The sequence below is a fragment of the Squalius cephalus genome (genome assembly GCF_949319135.1).
Source record: "Squalius cephalus genome assembly, chromosome: 3".
NCBI classification, from domain to species: domain Eukaryota; kingdom Metazoa; phylum Chordata; class Actinopteri; order Cypriniformes; family Leuciscidae; genus Squalius; species Squalius cephalus.
The window spans coordinates 11566484-11590602 of NC_137124.1; the positions used below are offsets into that span (position 1 = coordinate 11566484).

Genomic DNA, 24119 nt, shown 5'->3' on the forward strand with positions numbered 1-24119 from the left:
CAGTTTAGCCCCCAGTGGGCGTGGCCACAGGCAGAGTCACGCAAACAATCGAAGAATCCTGCACATTCCTTACTAGAATAAGAATAACATTTAAATGTCTTTACGCGGCAGTAGGTAAAATGAGGCATGTCGTTTAAGAGATCTTTAACTGCGTTTTGCGTCGACTGTGCATTTTAAAGTAAAACAATGCAATAATTCGATTTGCCTTTTCCTCTGTGAAAAAAATCTGGGACTATTGTTAAATCGCACGGATACTTTTTTGCTCAAGTTAAGATGGATTCGCCCAAGGAATTACCCCCTTCTTCAATGATTTGAATGCAAACGAACGATCTCTTATTGGTGAGTGCTTGCATGCTTTAATTCGTCGCAATTTGGGAGATAACGGGCCTTTTGCTTTTGCATCTTGAACGTTCAGTTGGAAAATATGGGTTGTGAATATGTTATAATTGACAGATAAAACAAGTAACTGAGCCACCATGACAAAATGAACCGCTGCCATTTTATATTAAAGAGAATGAATGTTATGATGACGAACAGAATTAAACATCTGCCTTGCATTTTTCTTTATCAGAGAATGGACATTTTAAGGATGCAATGGAGAAATGCGTTACTAAAATGTCTTGCATGTAACACAACATTCTGTGGCAAGCGGTTTTAACATTTATTGTCTATAACATTTACATTGCCTATATATTTTATGTTACTAATACTTTTATTTGCTACATTTAATACATTGTTATTATTACCTTCTGTTTCTGTACTTCTGTTTCTTTTTCGGTATCACTGGTAGCCTACTGTTATAGTACCATTGCTAAGTGGCTAATCATTGTTTAGTAGTAACAAATCGCAGATTTTTGCTATTGAATTAATATTTGTATATATGGTTCAGGTTTTTATTATTTACTATTCATTGACTATATTATTTCAATTGTTGCTTGGACCTATTACACTGTTTTTATTATTATTACTAGTTAAATATTAGAGACTAAATTGTTTAGTTCAATACACACAAACAGTTATTAGAGACTAAATTAAATTAATTGATAGAAAGGTTGGTCACACTTTAGTTTAGGGCCCAATTCTCAGTATTAACTTTCTATTAAAGGAGAACTCCGGTCAATTTTAACATTGAGCTCATTTTTTTGTACATTTGGAGTGCTGTCAATACAGAGAACAACGACAAAAATCGGTGTTGCCTACACCGTGTTATCCTCTTTTTAAAATTTGCACCCTGTTGACTTCAATGGGGCAAGTTTTAAACCTGCTTTTAGCCTCTTAACATCCTTGATGTGTCATTACAAGTGCACAGCCAATGTGAGTGATTCCTTCGGAGTGAATGCAGGTCAATCTGACTGCAGTAGATGTGAAAGATATGAATAAAAATGATGTTTATTCAGCCAGCGCACATACCTGTATTTACATCCTGTTTTCAGTCGAAGTCCATAGTAATCGATTGTCGAGTTCACGCGCATGATCATAGGTACTAAACCAATGCGCGTGAACTCGACAATCGATTACTATGGACTTTGACTGAAAACAGGATGTAAATACAGGTATGAGCGCTGGCTAAATAAATATCATTTTTATTCATATCTTTCACATCTACTGCAGTCAGACTGACCCGCGTTCACTCCGAAGGAATCACTCACATTGGCTGTGCACTTGTAATGACACATCAAGGATGTTAAGAGGCTAAAAGCAGGTTTAAAACTTGCCCCATTGAAGTCAACAGGGTGCAAATTTTAAAAAGAGGATAACACGTTGTAGGCAACACCGATTTTTGTCGTTGTTCTCTGTATTGACAGCACTCCAAATGTACAAAAAAATGAGCTCAATGTTAAAATTGACCGGAGTTCTCCGTTAACTACGACTATACGCCTCAATAAACTCTTATTATTTACCGCTTATTAATATAAGGTAGTTGTTAAATTTAGGTATTGGGTAGTATGTAGGGATGTAGAATATGCAGAGTAAGTATTAATAAACAGACAATATCATAGTAATATGCATGCTCTAATAAGTTACTAGTTAACAGTGAGAATTGTCCCCTAAACTAAAGTGTTACCAATAGTCTCTTAAATGGGTACCAGTATTAAGTAAATACATGTAAGTAAAGCTGGAATATGAACTAGTAATGATAGCTACTGACAATTAGCCGATAAATAATGCATGTTATTATTGAAATTGAAGGTAGGCTACTTAGGTTACTCACAAGTAGCGAAAAACGTGCACTAGAAACATAAAGTAGACACTAGTTAGTTTAAAGGAATAAATGCTCAAATGGCTTGCCACAGCATGCTGCATAACATTCCCTTTGTGGTCAAATGCATCGCTTGCTTCTAAACGCACCTGTGCTGTGCACGGGAATTAATCGCTGCAAAATAATGAACTGAGTCAAGACACATTCAGACGTCATTATTGTGGACGTGACTTTATTTTTCTTCGCGTAGGTATGAGATGTTGTTAGCCTCGGCCGTGGTCGTCTGGGAATGGCTGAACGAGCACGGGCGCTGGCGACCCTACAGCCCGGCGGTGTCCCATCATATCGAGGCGGTGATCCGCAGCGACCCTCGCGGCGCCGGGAGCGTGGTTCTGGGCCAGGTCGACTCGCGTCTATCGCCGTACATCATTGACCTGCAGTCTATGCACCAGTTTCGGCAAGATACCGGTGAGAGAGAACGATATCCTACATGATTTTTATCTTCTTGCTCATCTATTGTGTTTTATTAATACGGTGCGTTTGCTCTGAGATCACACAAATGCGCCAATGAACTCAGATCTGTATTGTGATGACTTGAAGGCAAAGGTCTGCAGATGTTTTGAAAGCTCACCGTGGTATGAAAAAGGTTGGGCTGGGCCTCAAAACCTTCATTTCAGCAACAACAACCTCTTCATTTTTCTCAAGTCAGATCACTGATGTAGTTTAAAGCTTAATGTTTGTAATTCACACTTGTTTATGTCTCATGCAATGTGGAGTTCAAGTGGCTCTGCCATGAACTCCTAATGATTTTTGTCAATGCACATGAGTGCTTTGCTGGCGAGAATGAAGGGATGAGTTGAACCTATAACAAGGGGCAACGTGAAGCCGAAACAAAGGGGTGGATTGTTGGCTGTCAGAATTTTGGGAGTCTCTATCACCCATCCTGACAAAGGCCATTGTGGAAGACTGACTAGACTTCATGGGAAGATGGAGGAATGGAGAGAATAGGGTCGACGAAGGGTAGCGGCCCATCGCTCCAAAAACACGAGGGAGGAGGAGATGGAAAAATGAATGGTAGTAGAGCGAGGTCATGAAGGGGGGTCTGATGGATAACCTTTGTGTTGCAGTTTATGCACTGTCAAATTCTTGAGACTAATTGTACTGAAGTACTAACGCATAGTTTTTCTGCAAAACGATTAAATTTGTGTAGTTGGTTAATTGAACTCTTTATGCTGTTCAGGGTGTCATGTTCTCAGGTGATAAATTAAACCAGTCATAGTAAAGCTCTTCGGCAACCAGACACCTCTCGATATTTCAGCTGAACAAACTTTACATATTTCTTCTCTAGCATAAATTTTTCGTCACATTGAAGTGCATAAACACTAGTACTGATATTTGCCTTTTGTAGATTTTCCTCATTGTGTACACAAAATAAACTCTGACACAGTCAAAACACATCATTGGAGAAGCACAAATTAAACGTCACGACAAAAACTATTTTGGCTGAATTTATTTCAGAGCATCACTAAGATATGCACATGTAAGGTTTGCATTCTTTCTCTCTCAGGTGGATCAATTAATATAGATGACTCATCTTGTACATGCATATACTTTTTTGTTGTCCAATAATAAGTTCTTAGAGTTGAGAGCCCCTTTCCCTTTAAATTATAAAAACGCGTGCCTCTAGAAATAGAAGGTAAAAACAATCATGAGTCATCTGTGTATGATGTGCTATAATATTTATTTTTTATGTACTACTACATAAATGAATTGTAATTCAGTAATATAATAATTTAAATATTTTATGAATAAAAATTATGAATAATTATTAATAACATTTTAATAATAGACCATTGGCTAAGTAAAAGTATAATTCACCCAAAAATAAAAAATTCTGTTATCATGTTCTCATCCTCATGTCATTGCAAAGCTATAAACCTCCAGTTCATCTTCAGAACACAAACATAAACTTTTTTAATTTTTTATTTCATTTAGTATATCCATTGGAAATCCACACAACCAAAAAATACTAAAAGACATCATAAAAGTATTTCACATGAATCAAGCGGTTTAATCACTTTAAATGATGAACAGATTTAATTTCATATATATAAACACTGATCAACACACATGCATAGAGCTCATAATTAAAATATTCAAATGTAATCAGCCTATTAGCTCATAAAATATCTTGATTTGTGTTCTGAAGATGAGCGGTAGTCTTATGGGTTCCTGTTTCTTCCTGTTCAAATTCCTGTTTTTAATAAGAAATACATCAACACAGGACTGTGCTCATCAAATAGTTTAGTGGGCATTTTAAAGTGCACAATCCCGGTAGTTTTGCTAAACTAACCTCTCTGCTCTTCCTTACAGGTACACTAAGACCCGTGCGGCGAAGTTTCTACGACCCGCGGTCGGCCCCTGGTCAGGGTTGGGTGTGGGAATGGGAGAATGACTCGGGCTCATGGACGCCGTACGACACAGAGGTCAGCATCGCCATCCAGGCGGCTCGGGACCGGCAGCAGCCCTGGCTGGACTTAACGCCGTTGGGCTTCTGCTACCTTATAGACCTGCAGAGTATGACGCAGATCAATGGACAGACGCAACGGCGCCGGCGCATCCAGAGGCGCTCAGACCTGGCCTACCCGCTCGTCTCCGGCCCGCTGCCTAAGCCGCACGCGTGGTCGTCCGCTGGAAGTGGTGGACTCTTGGGAGTGGGCGTTTCAGGGGTTAGTGGAGGGAATGGCAGTGCCTATCCCAGTGGAGCTCTCCCAGCTTCTGCTATCACTTCACTTGGTCAACCATGTTCCTGCCAACAGTGTATGCTAGTCTTGGGCGTCAAGACCCCTAGCATGGCACAAACTCTCGGGCGGAAACCCCCGCCGGTACCCAAGCCGCCGAGCCCAAAGGCGCCATCAAGGGGACACTCTTACTCTCTAACCCTGCCTCACCCTCCTTCCCTTTCCAGAGTCCTCTCGCCACATAGGAACTCCACCTCGGGTGCTAGCGGAGGCTTCGGACACTCCCTCTCTCTGCTGGGTTCAGCCACTGCTGCCCTGTCGATATCCTCTAACCGTCCTCCTCCACCTGCTGTACCGCCACCCCCGCCTCCTTCTGCCATACCCTACACGACCTCTGCGTCCAACCCTACAGCACCTACACCCTCCAACGCCCTTATATCTACAGTGACCACCTGCGCTCCCACGCCGTCTGCTCGTGTTCTGGGTCCTGTGTCTACGGCATCAGCAGCTTGTGCCGCCCCGGTGCCACCGCGCAGTAGTCTGGCAGGCCTTAGCCGCCCCGCCCTGCAGAGAATCGCCATGGCACAGTCACGGGCACTCATTGCATCAGGGTAAGTTGTAACAACTGCAGTCACCTGTGATTGTAAATTAAATGAAAAGAAAGGTTCCAAAAGGGGGTTTTCCTTTATTTTAAAGAGTGTAGCATTCAAAAGGCTGCGATCAGTACGTTTTTGCTGTTCTTTTGAATTCATCAGAGATCCCTAAAAAAGACAGTTTCCACAAACATATTAAAGGGATAGTTCACCCAAAAATGAAAATTCCGTCATTAATTACTCACCCTCATGTCGTTCCAAACCCGTAAGAGTTTCATCATCTTCGGCACACAAATTAAGATATTTTTTATGAAATCTGAGAGCTTTCTGTTCCTACATTGATAACTACACAACTACCACTTTGATGATTCAAAAAGTTCAAACGTGATGCGTGACACGAGAATGAACCTCATTGGTTCTTGCTGAAGCTCAAACGTGATGCGTAACACGAGAATGAACCTCATTGGTTCTTGCTGAAGCTCAAACGTGATGCGTAACACGACAATGAACCTCATTGGTTCTTGCTGAAGCTCAAACGTGATGCGTAACACGAGAATGAACCTCATTGGTTCTTGCTGAAGCTCAAACGTGATGCGTAACACGAGAATGAACCTCATTGGTTCTTGCTGAAGCTCAAACGTGATGCGTAACACGAGAATGAACCTCATTGGTTCTTGCTGAAGCTCAAACGTGATGCGTAACACGACAATGAACCTCATTGGTTCTTGCTGAAGCTCAAACGTGATGCGTAACACGAGAATGAACCTCATTGGTTCTTGCGGAAGCTCAAGCGTGATGCGTAACACGAGAATGAATCTCATTGGTTCTCGCACGTCAATTAAACATGCTTGAGCTTCCGTTTACCACAACTGATGAGTGAGTTGATCAATGTTTAAATGTGAATAAAAGCCTAAATTCAATCTGTCCATCATATAAAACGATCGTGTCTCTTATGAAAAATTGGACTAAACCGCACAATTCATATGGATTCGTTTTACGATCTCTTTATGATATTTTTGAAGCGTCAAAGTGGTGGTTGCGTAGCTGTCAATGGAGGCACAGAAAGCTCTCAGATTTCATTAAAAAGATCTTCATTTGTGTTCCGAAGTTGAATAAAAGTCTTACTGGTTTGAAACGACATGAGGGTGAGTAACTAGGTGAATAATGAGTGAGGATGAAGTAACTGGGTGGACTAACCCTTTAAGCAGCACAACTGTTTTCAACATTGATTGAGGTTCATTCTCTGTTGAAAATTCAGCTTTGCCATCACAAGTTAAAGTTTATTTACAAATTTTAATCAAGTAAATGGAGCCTTGGTGAGCATAAGAGACTTTAAAAACATTAAAATCTTACCGACCCCAGACTTTTGACTGGTAGTGTATAAGAACAAAGTTGGCTACTGAATACAGCCGCCTACAGGTGGTTACATTTACCATTGCAATGTGATTTGTCATGGGCGAAATCTAGTCATTTCAATAGAAACCCACGTGATCGGGAGTTTTTTGGTTGAGGTCAAAAAAATTACCCATGCAGATTTTGCTCCTCCTAATTTGGTCATGCATTGACCAACAGAAAGCTGCTTGGTTCGAAAGTGATCCCTGAACTGTGCTTCCACTTTTTTGTTTTTTTGCTTATTGAAACTTTTTTTTGTCCAAATTTCTCTAATGTGACTGACCACAACTTACAAAATGCTGAAGACCAGATTTTGTGCTTGCATCTCCTTGTGAATAAAATGTGAGATTGTTAAATGTTTTAGCTTGAATTCAGCCTCTACTGCCTCAAATGTCAAAACCTTGACTGTTTACAGAAAGTCTGTCACTCTGGGATGTGTACACAGGGATAGTTAGCTCAGATTTATTGCTGTTTTCAGAACACATTTCACCTTTGTGAACAGACTAAAAATGCTGTATTAAAACATGACAATTGAGAACTTGAATCCAATACATCTCATTTGTTGACTTTACCTGGTTTTGTTTGTATGTAGGCCTGTGCTTTGAAATGGTTTCACTTCTCTTATAGTTTATTTTTGAAGAAAAGGAACTTGTGTTTCAAGAATACTTGAAAGGTTGACACATTTAGGCCTGTTAAAAGTAAGAAAGTTTAATTTAGCACTGCTGGCCTGTAGTGTTTTAAATGCTTGGTCTGAACCTGAATTTCATTCTACCCTGCTTCCACTCGCTTTTCACATTTTACTTTTGGAGGCGGACCTCGGTACTCAGTAAGCCAGAATTCTCTCATAACCACTGGAACGGCGACTGGGGTCAAACATTAAACCTTTAACGTCAGAATGGATCGATCCCAACTTTCAACCTCAACTTCAGTTTGAAATATCATTTGACAGTTTTCAAGATGGTGATGACTAAAGCAGTGTTTCATTGGTTATTTTCAAGTGGAATTGGTACAGGTTGTCTAGAAAGTGGCATGAGTGGAAGAACACTTAGTGGTCAGAGATGGGAAATTTAAACTGGTTAATTTTCTCAGCAATATTTTTAATTAGTCTTAGGCCTGTGTCAAATGTGCTTTTTAGTTTTCATCATTTTTAGTCAATCTTATCCTGTTTTTGTTTAGTCAAGTATAGTCGACTAAATGTCTGTTCATTTCAGTCTAGTCAAATTTCCGTGGTTAAATTGATAATTATGATTATTTTGATCAAAATTATTATTGCAATGATTATAATTTTTTTGTTTTTTACATTTCATGCAGCTATTATTCACCTATAAGTACAAATCAAGAGAATGTCAACTGACATGCATGGTTTATTTTACCTCATCTAGTTTCTTGATTTATTATAGGCTGTGTATCATATAAATTAACACGCTCTCCACATAATGAAAACTGGTAAAGCAAGAAACTTCTCTAAAAAATTAAAAGTTTCAATAATTGCAAATTACATGAATGTTTACTTAAGACAACAGCAAAAAAAGACATTGTCACACAGGAGTTGCTTTAGTGCATTAATTCGGCAAGAACAATGCCAAACAATATAGTCGAGATCCGTGTTTAGATTTATTACAGTTTCTTCACTGAGAAGGTTTGATCGCAGATTTAGTCGCAGCAAGCGAACACTGACTGACTGAGTGACACTTTCATTTGAGCAGAATATCTCAGTAGAGATCGCTAAACTCCTGCTTACTTGTTTGTCTGTGTTTTCAGATCATTCGTGATTCTTCAGAAGTGTAGAGAGAGCGGGTGCACATGGTTGCCAGATTGCATAGGGGATTTTAGACTCTTGAAATCTGGCAACTGCAAGCATTAAAGCTATATGTACCAATATATTGGGTGAATTACTGTATGTTTATGATGTATATTACGATGTTATGTTGAACTGTGCCTTTCTCCACTGGCGTTCTGAGTTGCTCAAAGCGTTTCTAAGGATTCTGATTTTTAGAAGACAGCTGTCTGACTCTGAGATGGCGAACAAGAACATGGTTTGTGTAACATTAGTAAAACATTATTAGCTGTTTGATAACGTAGTCAAGCAAAAGGCTAATCGTATTAATTACTGTTATATGTTCGACATTGTAGAGAGTGATACATAAAACGCATTACCATTCTGATACATCGACTTGTACGAGCTTGTATAATTCACTCTTCCACTTCTTCTAAATCAGTTTTTGGTTCTAGCATAATATGGCTGAATTAAACCAATATTTCCACTTGCCATCGTGTAGCATTTACTGCAGTAAAGTTGAGCGAGTGGATCAGGTATTCAGAGCTGGAGTGAGTGGAGGCAGGGCTAATTTGCATATTCTTGGGTCTGCATATATTCATGAGTTACATTTTCATGTACATATTTTAAGGCATGAATAATTATTTTTTCACAGGAATGTTTTTTTAATTTTTTTTGGGTGATCAAACATGATTTTTAAGGGATACAATTATGACTTTAACGAAATGAACACTACTCCGACCGAGGTCTGGAAGGGAGAATAGGTTTTGAGGATCATGCTTAGGTTATACTAGACTTTAGGATCAGGAAGTGTGAGTCTCTCTGAAAGTAATAGCAGTGTTACATTATATTACACTTCTGTTCTGCTACTAAAAGTTTTTAAAAAGAAATCTCTTCTTCTCACCAAGGCTGCATTTATTCGATCAAAAATACAGTAAAAGTATTGATGTCTTTTTTTTTTTTAAAGATCCAAACTTTTGAACGGTAGTGTGTGTCACATTATACTTGGAAAAACTGTGTGGCCTGTGGGCTCCATGAAGGCAAGAGAATAGTTAATGAAAGGAAGCTTTCTAGACATAGCTGGTCGATGGGAGTCCTCCATGAGTGTCAACAGGTCAGTCTCGTTCATTAGACTCCCACCTCCTTCTTTCTGTCCCGTTCTCCCTGTTCCCCGTTCCCAGGCTCCATTCATTCCTGGGGGCCCCTTTAGCTCTATTGTGCGAGTGTTTTCGAGAGCGTGTGTGTGCGCCGAGTGCGTATCCAAGGCAACCTTTGTTGGCAGTCGGCAGCTTGGGTTTTATATTTGCAACACAATGCAGTTAAAGGGAGGAGGGAGGAGGGGGGTGTCAGTGGAAAGACAGAGGAGGGGGAAGAGATTTGGTAGTCTGTGTGAAGGAGGTTTGGGAATAGTTGCTTGATTGAGCAAGTGTTTGTTTTGAGTGTGTGTGTGCTTGTGTGAGACTCAGACGCTGTCCTGTAGACACAAACGTCTGTCTCAGACACTGGAGGAGCGCAGATTTTAGGTTTATGCGTTGTGGCATATGACTGGGATGAGGAGTGAGCCACTAAAAGTGAAGTGAGCCAACGAACGTCATATTCTGGCGTGCACTGGCATACTGATAAGCATCAAGATGGGGTTTGGATTTTTACAAGCACGCACACGCACAGAAACATCTTATAATGGCAATCATGAATGCTCAGTATTGTGTAAGACTTCTGTGGTTTTGTGGATAAACACAGTATCATCTTGTATATCATATATCTTTTGTATATACACTACACTACCGTTCAAAAGTTTGGGGTCAGTCAGTGTTGGATTGTGCCAAAATGGTAGATCGGATGGATGCGATGGATTTAAGTTATTTTAAATTGTAACAATATATTACAATATAGTTATAAACGCAGCATTGCTGAGCATAAGAGACTTCTTTCAAAAACCTTAAAAAGTCTTGTCGACCCTAAACTTTTGAACAGTGGTGCACCGTGCGTGGGGTCCAAAAGTCTCGAATTTAAACTAGAAAGCTTATGCTGCTAAATGCACAAGTTATATTCCAGATTCTGCTATATTTCTAGGTTCATGCAGCACAACGGCTTCTGTCATTGAAGTGAAAGGGGACAAACCAATTGCTAAATTCTGAAAATCATTTTTTGTTTTAGTTCCTGATAAAATAAGTGTTACAGAGGCGCATGGCTGCCACATATTATTTTTTCCACTCAATTATGTCATAATAACGAGATGTGTCATTTAAACAACATATTTTTTCATCATAACAAGATGCTATGTCATTAAAACAACATATTTTTCTCATGAAAACAATATATTTTCTCTTAATAACAACATATGTCATAAAAAGATATGCTTTCCTGTTATAACAAGATATTATATCGTTAAATTTACATATTTTGCATGTGACGTGATAATGTGGGAAAAAGGCCTTTATCACAGTCCTCGTTTGAAAAGTGGAAGCTTCAAATAATATAGTAAAGTAACTTCTGCTGTTAGCCTGTATGGATGGCAGTGCCCAATGCTTATGTTTATAGAGTGATGCAGGGATGACGTCACTTTGTAGGCCAACGGGCAGTTCGCATCACACTGGTTCCCTCGAGAAAAGTCCAATAGGATTTTCCCATATCGCTAAAAACAAGCTCTGTGATCAACATCCTAAATTGTAAGTCGCTTTGGACAAAAGCGTCTGCTAAATGACTAAATGTAAATATAACAAAAGTTTATGATACTTGCACGTTTTTTTCCATCAAGATATACTTATCTATATCACAGATAAACACAAGTTTTATGAATTTTGAAGCATAAATGCAGTCGCCTGGAGTAAAAAGCTAAAGGTTGGCTATAAACGAACTACACCACGGTCCCATGAATTCAACGTCACCATCAGCTCTTTCAGCTTTTATCTAAAAAAAAAAAAAAAAACATTTTCATTTTCCCAGAACGTTTGAGTTTGACTATTTTATGAGAGCACAATTATAAGCATAATGATGCTGTTAAAGTGGACTGAGTTTCCCTGTTTAATGTCCCCGATAGCTTCTGTAGACCCATTTAGCCACTTGTTAGCAACCGCCTTTTTCTAGACACGTAATCGCTTCAAAAAATCACGAGTTGGGTAGAACTGATGTATTTTATGTCGTAGAATAAAATGTGAAAGTGTCTTGAGCTTGTTCACCACAGACCTTATTTTAGCCATTTAACCAAAACCCAATTCAAAAAGCCATTGACTTTGGAACGATGGAACTGGAAGTGCTAAAATGCTAACTCACTTCTGTGTTTTAGCCTACAAAGTGACATGTCAGACCTGCACCATTCTATTGTCAAGTTCAACCAAGTTCGTTAAATTTTCTTTTCAAAATTGGCGATCGTCAATTTACAATAATGCAGGCGGAAATTCGATTACGCCACAAATCGAAGCTGGATGTGACGACGCGCAGACTGTGATAAAGACCTATTTTCCACACTTGCCATGTCAGGTACAAAATAAGTTGTTTTAGCGATATATCCCATTATAATGGTAAAAACATTGTTTTTGTGAGAAAATATACGAGAAAATATATCATTTTAACGCCATGACATCTCGTTACGAGAAAATGTATCGTTTAAACAATATAACATATTGTTATTGTGACATAATTGAGAGGAAAAAATAATAAACTATAAATTGTAGCGAACATTGTTTTTAATAAAAGTTTAACTGCAAAGTAGAAACATTTTCACCTGTGTTGAGAGTGAGACCTTTGGACCCCAGTGTCCAGTATTTACAGTAACATATAACTTGTTAAGGAGTGCTAATAGACAGGATTTACTTTACTTTTTTTTTTTTTTACTGATATGTTCCAGGTCCTTAATAGCATTTGTGCTGCTTTTTATTACCTCAGAATATTATTTCACCTGCAAACAGACAAAAATCATCTTTACAGTAATGCACCCAAGTCAAAGTGTCGGCATAAGACATTGCACAAAAATAAATGCATAATAAATACATAAAACTTAAACATTAGCATAGGTGACCTCCTTGTCCTAAACCCTCCTAAATGTATTTCCTCATAGATATTCTATGCAAGTGCATTACTGTTTTCGCTAAATAAACAATGTGCTTTTTTTGTTGTTGTGATAATTAACAGAGTGATGCAAATACAGTCTCCAGTGTTTATATATAAATAATATGTAAACCACTAGAGGGAGCTAGAAATAAAACTCTCTCTGTATGTCAGGAGAGTCTGAGAAATGTCTGGATATATAGACCTTAAAATTCAGACAAAAGTGTAAAATTTATTTTGACTTCATTTTAGATTGTGTATATCTTTCTCATTTTATCACCAAGTCATTATTAAAAAGGTTAGAAGTCTGAGTAAAGGAAATGTTTATTCGTCTTTGTCACTAGTCAGGATTTGCTTGTTAACGGTCAGGATTGGTCTCACAAACTCTTGGCCCAGTCAGGAAAGTATTTGTCTGTCACTCAGGAAAAAAAAAAGTGTAGAAATCGTTCCTTTAGGGGTACAACAGCTTGTCACTGGGGCAGTACCCTTAAAAGTACATCTTTGTACCTTATTTACCCCTGAAAAGTTCATACCTTCAAGGGATAGTTCACCCAAAAAAGAAAATTGTACCCCTAAAGGTAAAATTTTTGCACATTTTTCTCAGTTTTTGTGGGTGTTTAGTTGATGGTGAAAATGATTAGTTGTTTATCGCAATGTTTGTTTGTTCTATATTTGAGTTTATTTTCAGTTGTGTTTCTGCCACAGGCTAGCGGCACCACGTTTATCCCCGTGAGAGTGTTTTTAAATCTTCTTCGGTCATGCTTAGTTTTTGTAGGTGTGTTTGTGTGTCTGTAGTGGGCGTCGAGTGAAAGCAGGGATCCCATATTGCGCCTATAGCTGGACGTAATTGAGCCTGACGTCACTCTCTCGCTCTAATATGACCCTTCACCTTTAAACCTCCTTGATCTTTTCCAGGTACACTTGCAGTGGATGTTAGATTCATGCAACTCTTTCACTTTTCTTTTAGCACATTAGTAGTACAGTTAAGCATTACTGTCATGATACTGGCTTGAATTATAGTTACATAATACACACAGAATGCACACAGAATCACTGTTTAAATATTTTTTTCCGGCCATTATGCATCATGATTTTGCTGACTCTGTAAATCATGTGAGGCTAGTGTAATTTGTTTGTACTCTGTTAGATTGTTTTATGGTAAGAATATTAATAGAGCTTTACAGATTTCACTTTCAAAATGTGTAGATTGTTTTATGGTAAGAATATTAATAGAGCTTTACAAATTTCACTTTCAAAATGTGTAGATTGTTTTATGGTAAGAATATTAATAGAGCTTTACAGATTTCACTTTCAAAATGTGTAGATTGTTTTATGGTAAGAATATTAATAGAGCTTTACAGATTTCACTTTCAAAATGTGTTACATGTGTCCATGTTAATACTGTGTTTTTGGACATATACCATGGTATTCTTTGCTAAGAAGCTAAGCAAAACCCCTTGACTTGAGCACAACTATTTTCAGCATAGTTAATAATAATAAATGTTTCTTGAGTTGAGAATCAAATCAGCATATCAGAATGATTTCTGAAGGATCATGTGACACTGAAGACTGGAGTAATGATGCTGAAAATTCACAGGAATTACAAATTACATTTTAAAATATATTAAAAATAGAAAACTTTTCAAAAACATAAAAAAAAAGTTTAGAGACCTCAAACCTTTAACTGTAGTCTATCTGAAAATCGTAATCATTCAGCAACATGGTTTATATGAACATACCATGGTATTACCATCTAATATTTTATGAAACAAAGGAATAATCACATAAATAAATCACAATCTTGCTGTAACAGAAGCAAAAGGGCTGGCAAATGGGATTCAGTCGACAATGCCGCCTTTAAACAAGCTAAAAAGTATAAAAAGATTGTGACCAGATCAAGTTCAAAGGTCTTGTCAGTGAGTTTTTTCCATCAAGCCTTTAACGTCAGAGATTCTCGTCTCCACCTGTTCCCTTCCGTGTTTCATTGCTCTCTTCATGTTTGTCGGTAAGTGGCTACATCTGGCTGTGGTTTGATCAGGCGAGTTGTGCTTACGCCTACAGCCATATGGGTTTTGTGCTAATACCGCTAGATTAGCCAGCAGCAAACGTGACTGAAGATTTTCCAGTCGCCTTCTTTCACCCCCACCAGCACATGCACGTCAGCTCCCTGCTCTCCCTCCTCTACTCATTCTTCATCTTGGTGGTGGCACCATGTACCTTCACACCTCGCTGATGTCTGCACACGGATCTGTGTCTCGAGGTTTCCGTGCACTTGATGTGACGTGCATACGATCAGCTTGTATACTCTTAATAACACTTCTGCTAGCATGTACAGTCACACACGTTTCCACATTTAGTCTGAACACATTTAGTCACAGTTCATGACGATTATGATAGCATTGTTTATCCTCGTTCTGTTATCAGCATCCTAAAGTTTTTTAGAGCGATCAAAGATTTTCACTGATCACTTCTGCTTTCCAAACATCCCGTACTATGACACACACATCAGCGGTCTTTGTGTTTAAATGCTGTACGAGTGAATCTTGCAAAAAAACATACAAAAAAAATAAATAAATTACATTTCCAGGTCACATTTTAGAATGAAATTAAGCCAATTTTTGAGACAGTTAAGATTTTTCTCAATGTGACATTATTTTCATGACAGTTTCATCACATGTTCCCCCATATATATATATATATATATATATATATATATATATATATATATACGTGTGTGTATAAACACAGACACGCATATATTAAATATATATAAATATAATAATATATACACATTATATATATATTAGTGCTGATAAATCGATTAATCGCATCTAACATAAAAGTTTAAATATTAATCATAATTAATATATACAATGTATATCATGTACTTAAAAAATAAGCATAATGTATAGTTTAATATATATATATATATATATATATATATATATATATATATATATATATATATATATAAACAAACTATAGCCTATATTATGCTTATTTTTTAAGTACATTATATACATTTTATATAATATTAATTTTGATTAATATTAATATATTTGACAATATATTATATATAATTGATATAATTATGCTATTTTTATTTTTAAGTACATTATATTTTTTATATTATATAATTTCTGATTGTATTTTCATTTGGGGTGAGATATGATCCCGGTTTTGTGAGATTCATCCATATATATCCTTGTGTCTGTGTCATTATAGTCACTGGCTGTGCATGCCCATATACGACCAAAATGTTTGAACTCGTGCAGGACACACACATGGTATGGATGTGTGTGTGTGTGTGTGTGTGTGTGTGTGTGTGTGTGTGTGTGAGTGTGAGAGTGTGTGAGCAACTAACCTGCACTATGTGCCAGTGTGATGGAACCTTATGGCGGTGTGTCAGTGTGTGACGTTGAGAGGTAATCCCGGTCTCTGTGACGTGGATCACCTTCTTTCCTGCTTGTCAACAGATGGAAACTCGAGGATTAGCTCTATAAGAGCGACAGCTGACAGAGTGAGGGAAGACAAACTCATCCAGAAGAAGAACAACTCAGAGAGAGAGAGGCAGGGGGATATACGTGAACAAAACTACATTGATTCCAGGCTCTCTAGAGGGGGGAAAACAAATCAATCTTACCGAGTACAGAGACTGCCAAACATTCAAAGAAGTTTGAGTGCAGAACGCAAGGAAGAATCCAAACATTACTTTCGCTTTTTCCTTTTTGACTCAGATTTTTTCTTTGGAGATCATCGGAATAGTTGAGACATGACTGTTATCAAGGTCAAACAGTGAGTATCTTTGAACATGTTGTTCTAGTTGTCTTGTTTGTTCAATAGTTGGTAAGCTAATAGTTCTCTAATGGTTTGTAACAACCAACCCTCAAAGGGTGCAGAAAAATAGCCTATCGTAAAATTTTCTAGAAAAAACCCCAATAGAATTCATTGACATTTATCAATGATTATTGCCATTTGTTTTTATTTTTGAAGTTTAACATAAAAACAACTTTACATTAGTTGCCTTTAATGGTAGTTATATGCCAACGTCTTTGTTCAATAGTAGTTTTTGTTTGTTCGAAATCTCACTGTTGGTTAAGATTTGTAATTTTACTCATGTTCTGTAATGTTGAGGTGAGATGGCATGGAAATGTTTGACTAAGTACTCTCTGGCAGTCTATGTATCGTCACATATGGGCAGCGGGTGATCAGGTCATGCGAGGGTCTGATGTGCGGTACACTGCTGTTGTCTGCTGATTCACTGCCAGTTTAGTTAGTGGCAGCAGTGGGTCTGGCAGAAGGTGTGACCTGGTTTACACACTGCAGCATGACTTGGCATGTCTGCGGGTCAGGACGGGGGTGATACGCAATCAGGTGTAGCTGTGACAACTACATGGTTATTTCTGTTCGGATCAAGATTATGATTATCGATAAGACCATTGAAGTGCGTGTGTGTGTGTTTCTGATTGGTGAGTGGTTGCTTGCGTAGTGGAAGCATGTGTCATGTCTTGTTTCTTTTGTTATACCTTTATAGAGTCCCCACCGTCCCAGTGAAGAACTTAAATGGATCCAGTCCTGTCCATCCAGCTTTGGCAGGTGAGAAACAATATGCAAATAAGTTATAAATAGTGACTGTGATGATTAAATATAGTAACATATTTGGAATAATTTTGCAACAAAAGACAACGAACCTAAAAATAGATGAATACAAAACAGATGTAACTCTCTCTTGTCTTTGGTTAGGTATCACTGGGATCCTAATGAGCGCCGCTGGACTCCCAGTCTGCTTGACCCGCCCGCCCAAACTTGTGCTCCACCCCCCACCTGTCAGCAAGAGCGACATCAAACCTGTGCCAGGCCTCGGCCACTGCTGCCGGAAAACCTCAAAGAAGCAGGCCCGCAAAGGTTAGGTTATGCAAATTATAATATATATCATAATTTATGTATATATATACACATGCATACACACATATATTATATATTTACAAACTTTTATGTTAGATGTGATTAATCGCAAGTAATTGATTTGACAGCACTACTATTTATAAATATATATATATTTATTATCTATTTATCTATATATAGAGAGAGAGAAAGAGAGAGATCAGCATATTAGAATGATTTCTGAAGGATCATGTGACACTGAAGACTGTAATAATGCTGAAAATTCAGCTTTTGCCATCATAGGAATAAATTACATTCCAAAATATATTAAAATAGAAAACAGTCATTTTAAATTGTAATAATATTTCACAATATTGCTGGTTTTATTGTATTTTTGGATCAAATAAGCCTTGGTGAGCAGAAGACACGACTTTCAAAAAGATAAAAAAAAAATAAAAATATTCCAAACTTTTGACCAATAGTCTGTGTATGTATATCTATATATAATACATAATAATAAAATGTGTGACAGATTATTTCTCTAAATCCTCATTTGTTTTAACTTACTTTTTCTTTCATTTGAGCAGGTAGAACTTCAGAAGAAGTTGTTAGAAGATATCTCCAGAAAGTCCGCAACCCACCCGAGGAGGTGAACATACATGATTGATATTTTTAATTATAACTAAGATATAATATATATCATTAGATATCTTTCATTAGATTAACTAAACTGAATTAAACTAATTGTTTTCTTGTTTTCTTAGGACTGCACTATCTGTATGGAGTCTCTCTGTGGTCCATCTGGCTATAAAGGCCCAGGTGTCGGTGGCATTTCTCGGGCAGAGTCTGTTGGTCGTCTGTCTCAGTGTGGACATCAGTACCACCTGCAGTGCCTGGTGGCCATGTACAACAACGGCAACAAAGACGGCAGCCTTCAGTGTCCCACCTGCAAAACCATCTACGGTGTTAAAACCGGCAACCAGCCACCGGGCAAGATGGAGTACCACGTCATTCCTCACTCTCTTCCTGGACACCCTGACTGCAAAACCATCCGGATTATCTACAACATACCCCCTGGCATTCAGGTAAGAGTCACTCACTTACAACCGAGCTTGTTAAAAACCGCTGCAGTGTCCAGAGCATCCATTCATTTTGGCGTTTGTGCCACCTACATGGTATATTGCACTGCTGCAGTGTTATATAACTACAATGTAGGTCTAAACGGCTCTTTCTATGATTGTTTTAGGGTCCAGAGCATCCCAACCCTGGGAAGCCCTTCACAGCTCGTGGATTTCCAAGACACTGCTACCTCCCTGACAGTGAGAAAGGCCGTCTGGTGAGTGTCCAGACATTCAAAAACGAAATCTCATTCATCTACTAATTAAAGAGGACCTATTATGCTTTTTTACATTTTCAACTTTTTTGTGTGTGTAATGTTGATGTTGAAAGGTCACATTTACTGCAGCAGCTGGTGCCACTTTGACCGTGAGCCACAACAGCCACATCCATGAGATCAATTAAATATAGATGAATTTCATATGATAGGATGTTATTGGTCACTTTCAAATGAATGTGAAGTTATCATTTACACCTTCAAATTTTGTAAGTCCAGAAGTATTTATCTCAAGGTTTTTTAAATGTTTTTATTAACCTTATTATTAAACTAATTATATAAAACGATGTTATCAATGCACTACAAATAAACTGTTTATATGCCTTTTATTTTGTCATTAAAACTAATCCTAAGTCAGGGACAGGCAACGTCGGTCCTGGAGTGCCGCTGTCCTGAAGAGTTTAGCTCCAACCCTAATCAAGCACAAATCTGAACATGCTAATCAATGTCTTCAGGATTACTAAAGCCCTATTCCAATGGTAATTGTTTCTAATGTGGACGTCTGGGAACTCACTGTTGAACGTGGTCGGTCGCATGATGGTCTGCTGTAAATAAAATGTCATATGCTTGGAATAATAAGAATAAATTCACATTTAATTTAATAATAGGAAAATAATGTCCTTTTAATTATATACTTAAAGAAGCTAGACACGCTGTATTTGAAATGGTTTTCTGACTTGTCATTTTAAAATGGAAATTAGCAGAATGGGAAAAAATGGGAAATTAGCAAAAATAAGTTAATGCAACCTCTTATTTACACGAGGTAAACATTAAGCTGCTTCATTTATATCTTTAATGTATATAATTGTAGATAATACATATTTTAAAATTGTATTGCATGTATTGCTGCCACAGTAACGGCCCATTTCAAATGTTTATGTGCTTTTTTTCTCTTTCTCATTATTGTTCTTAACAGCTCCCACTCGGCTGAGGTGGAGCGGTGATTAAAATTTGTTTTTTTAAACACTTTCCAGCATTTCAGTAATAAAAGTGTACATCTGTAAAATGCATGCAAATTACAGTGAAGCGCAACAGTTATCACACGGTGCTACGCAGTGGTCAAAAAGGATTTAAACAGTGAATTTTAAAGTGATCTCTTCTTGTAAACTCAGAGATGTGGATTCGGAAGGCAATTAAATTACCACACGACCTTGGTGTTTGTCAAAAAGCAAAAAAGTAGGGATTTTTATGTGGGTGGTTGGAGCAAAACACTGACATTCTGAATTCAGATGGCAATAAAATCACAGACTAGCCCCTGTAAATGTTGAAAATACATTACGTCCCTATGAGAAACAATTACCATCCGAATAGGGCTTAAGGCTACAGGCAGGTGAGTTTATTTTTTTCAGGGTTGGAGCTAAACTCTTCAGGACAGCGGCACTCCAGGACCAACGTTTCCGATCCCTGTCCTAAATCCTTAGGGATTTCTTATCCTGTAATCACACAGCAATGAAAGGGTTCAAATCTAAACCATCAAGAGTGTAAAATAGATGCACACACACACACACACACACACACACACACACACACACACACACACACACACACACACACACACAGAGAGAGAAGCAGAATAAGATCAATGCATCAGTTGGATATTGTTTCCTAGTTAGTTGAGCCAGAAGATTCAACATTTTAAACATAAATAACATAAAAATCTAAACTGTGACAAAGTAGATTTTGATCATATCTAATATATATATCCAAATGCAGTACCTAATAAAATAAGTCATTATGTCTGAACACACTGTTCTCAGCAACTGGACAACCGCTGATGTGTGTGTCGAGTTTCATGCAATTTAAAGCATGCTAAGATTGACACATCACCATTACTACAGTATTCAAGATATCAAGAATCCTTTCACAGGTGCACATCTGTGGTGTTTTGACATTATTTTGACAAAGTTTGAAGCAGATTGGGTTGAAGAGCGCCATTTCAAAGCATTTTTGGCACACTTCCTGCTGCCAGTTGGTGGCGCTATGATTTTGACTCACAATAGTCACATCCATGTGATTAGCCTCCTACAAGCTGAAGATTCATCAAAACCAATCAATGTGCAGAAGTTACAACACACTTCCTGTTTCCCCCTTTTCACCATAAATGTCTTGCCTCGCCATGGCCAAACCATTCGTGATATAAAAAATTTGCTCGCAATTTAGCATCCTCAATGTCTTGGCTTCATGCTGACTGAGTCTGGTGGCGATCGGATGAATCGCCTAGGAGGAGTATATCAAATACCAGAGCATGTGTTTTTCAAACAACCCATAATAGCCTACTTCCTGTTGGGCGAAGCTTATGACTTAGAGTGCGAAATTTATTTGGCCCGATGAGATCTATAAGTGTATGAAAATTGGTTACTGTAGGTGAAAAGGGGTGCACTACAGAGTCCCTCAAATACAACCATATAAAAGGGTGCTTAGGCCCCAAATGTATGAAAAATTATGTATTTTGAACATTCAAGCATGAAAACCTTTTCTAGTAGAGCCCAAAAACTAAATTAAGACTTTGTAGAAGGGCATAATAGGTCCTCTTTAATGTACATATTCCAATTCAACCTTGAAATGTAAGGTTTTTCAGCTTTTATTCTAAACAACCCCTGCTCTTGTAGGTGCTGAAGCTGCTGCTGGTTGCTTGGGACCGGCGGCTCATCTTTTCGGTGGGCACATCCAGCACCACAGGAGAGACGGATACGGTCATTTGGAACGAGGTGCATCACAAGACCGAGTTCGGCTCCAACCTGACCGGCCACGGCTACCCAGACTCCGGCCACCTTGACAACGTCCTGGAGGAGCTGAGGGCGCAAGGCATCACTGAGGAAGAGTGTCTGAGGGACTGAAAATTCAAGTCGGGATGACAAAGACTGGATGTTTTTTGTGTTAGTGTTGCCAAATCTGAATTCAATTCCCAGCTCTTGTTTCTCAGAACGCCTGAGACACTTTCGAAATCAAAAAACAAAACAAAACGAAGTTTAAGGACTCTGAAAGGTTTATAAGTCATCATCGCTCAATGTTTTTTTCCAGTGATAATTGCCCTCCTACTGCTAAAGAAACTGTACGAGTCTGTCAGAAGTGGGACGGCCAGCTGCAAGAACTGTAGTTAACAAACAACACTGCACTGTGCGCGCTATTGTGGTGGAGCCGTTATCTTTTCGAAAACTCGAAGGACCCGTTAACGTCCTCCCCACAAAAACTCGATTTGTACAGTGCGATTTTGTCGCTAGTGGGCTGCAGACATAGATGCCGGTGTCTGCTCCACCATATAATGTATTGTAGTTCTGTGAAGGATACGCAAAACAAAGGTACTTCTGTGCATGTAGTTGTATCATTCGGCGCAGAGGCGAATACGTCCTTGGTGCAACCGAACCGAGGCCGCCACTTGTTGCCAACTTTGAAGCTCCAGTTGCAGTTTTAGATGCCGGAACGTGAATGTTTACTGCCCCATAGTGGCACTTGTTAGCATATACATTCCAGTAATTACCATGGTATTTATTTGACAGCATAGTTTTCGAGATGTTTGCAGTATTTACATTAACCACTTATATTTGTACTTATTTTATTGTATCTCTTACATTATTTTATATTGTCGAAACGAGAAACCTGTATTGTCATTCATTTTGGGATGGGAACCAATCTCTTTCCAGGGACAGAGGGAGAGAGAGAGAGTGAGAGAGAGAGAGAGAGAGAGAGAAAAAGAGAGAGACATTCAACTGAAACTGCTTCGTTAATCAGTATTAAAGAAACGTTGAGACTGGCGGCCAATGGACGGACGACGCACAAATTTAGTGAAAATATTAACTCGTTTCTTTGTGATTGGATTTGCTGTCGGAGACTGAAGAGTTCCGAACAGGGACTGTGTGAAACTGAGCCAAGCTCAATTATGGTGTTTTATTGTGACATCATCGGTTTAGGAACCAATAAGATTTAGATTCTCCAAAGCTGAAGGTGTTGGCCTTTTAAATGGCTACTAAGAGCAACTAACCTACCCTCTTAAGTCTGTTGAAGTTCTATCCTGTGGAAAAACTGTCTCCGGTTGCCTTTCTGGTCGGTACTCTGTAGGTCTACGGTGGACCTGTTTACAAAGCTGTTGACGAAACGTCTGCATGTATGTACATGCAAATGTGTAAGCTTACATTTATAGTTGATGTGCTGTATGTATGTGTTTTATGTACACAATTCTTTTCCCCCTGCATCCAAAAGCATGTTGTGGAAGTAAATGAGTAATTATTTTTCTTGTATCATTTTTTTTTTTTTTTTTATAATATACTTTAACTTTTTTCTTATAAGCTATTAGGTTTTTTTTCCACTGTGAAGTGTTTAATTTCTTTTATTGCACTTGTATGATTTGATTTATTGTCCAGCCAAGTTCCTCATGATAGTTGCTATGGAGACAGTGAAAATGGCATCGCTGCCAGGACAGAAAACTGTGAAGACAGAGAATGGAGCTAGGAGAACTAATGTTGCTGTATAATATAAAATGTACAAAACAACTCTTGCATATTAAATAGCTGCTGGAATACTGAATAAATATTAAAGGTACTCAAGAAAAGCAAATGCTGGTTTGGATTTCTTTTCTTTTCAGTCTGGCTGCAGTTTTTGTTTTGTTTTTCTCAACCGAAATGTGGCCCTTTTTGCATAGTTTGCTAATGTCAGTCAGGCACTAAATATCATACTCAGCAGGGGGCGATGTTTAACTCAAAGTTTTATGAACCAAAATCAAAATAACAGGCATGATGGTGCAATTACCTTGTGGCTTATGACCGATACAGTCCCAATATATGTAACACATTTTAATTATATTAATTTAATATGGACAATACTAAACAAATGTTTTGCATAATTCTTGAAATGTCCAAAAAAAACCCATGTATTATTACTTGACAAAACTGTTGGTAGACAGCCATTTTACACCAGTATTCTCAAAAAGGCCCAAAATAAGCACTAGACAGAACCTATTAATATGGCAAAAGGGCGTCTCTCTCTGAATTAAAATTTGAACATCACACAAATTAACAGACCATCTGGTCCCTCCTAAGACCAGGTCATTTCCTCCACAGACAGAAGATCCAGCTTGATAATTAATGCTCTTAATGTT

General features: G+C 38.1%; 1 protein-coding gene across 2 annotated transcripts; it reads left to right on the plus strand.

Annotated features, from left to right (window-relative positions):
• Window positions 1–13: 13 nt before the first annotated feature.
• dtx4a (deltex 4, E3 ubiquitin ligase a) lies at window positions 14–23566 on the plus strand. 2 transcript variants are annotated; one of them, XM_079866230.1, is made up of 9 exons: window positions 14–339; window positions 2451–2668; window positions 4574–5552; window positions 17285–17346; window positions 17494–17655; window positions 18222–18283; window positions 18399–18719; window positions 18881–18970; window positions 21637–23566. In XM_079866230.1, exons 2-9 carry the CDS (start codon window positions 2458–2460, stop codon window positions 21862–21864), a joined length of 2115 nt encoding a protein of 704 aa, XP_079722356.1. In that variant the 5' UTR covers window positions 14–339; window positions 2451–2457; the 3' UTR covers window positions 21865–23566. The 2 variants fall into 2 exon arrangements, with proteins under 2 accessions (XP_079722356.1, XP_079722357.1); XM_079866231.1 differs by lacking the exon at window positions 14–339 and having other exon boundaries at window positions 2288–2668.
• Window positions 23567–24119: the final 553 nt, after the last annotated feature.

What these genes read in the sequence shown, in the direction of transcription:
- dtx4a (XM_079866230.1), top strand. Translation starts at nt 2,458, where the DNA reads ATGTTGTTAGCCTCGGCCGTGGTCGTCTGGGAATGGCTGAACGAGCAC. An exon ending in TCCGCAACCCACCCGAGGAG is followed by an intron (nt 18,284 to 18,398) that starts GTGAACATACAT and finishes TTGTTTTCTTAG; the next exon opens with GACTGCACTATCTGTATGGA. An exon ending in ACATACCCCCTGGCATTCAG is followed by an intron (nt 18,720 to 18,880) that starts GTAAGAGTCACT and finishes TGATTGTTTTAG; the next exon opens with GGTCCAGAGCATCCCAACCC.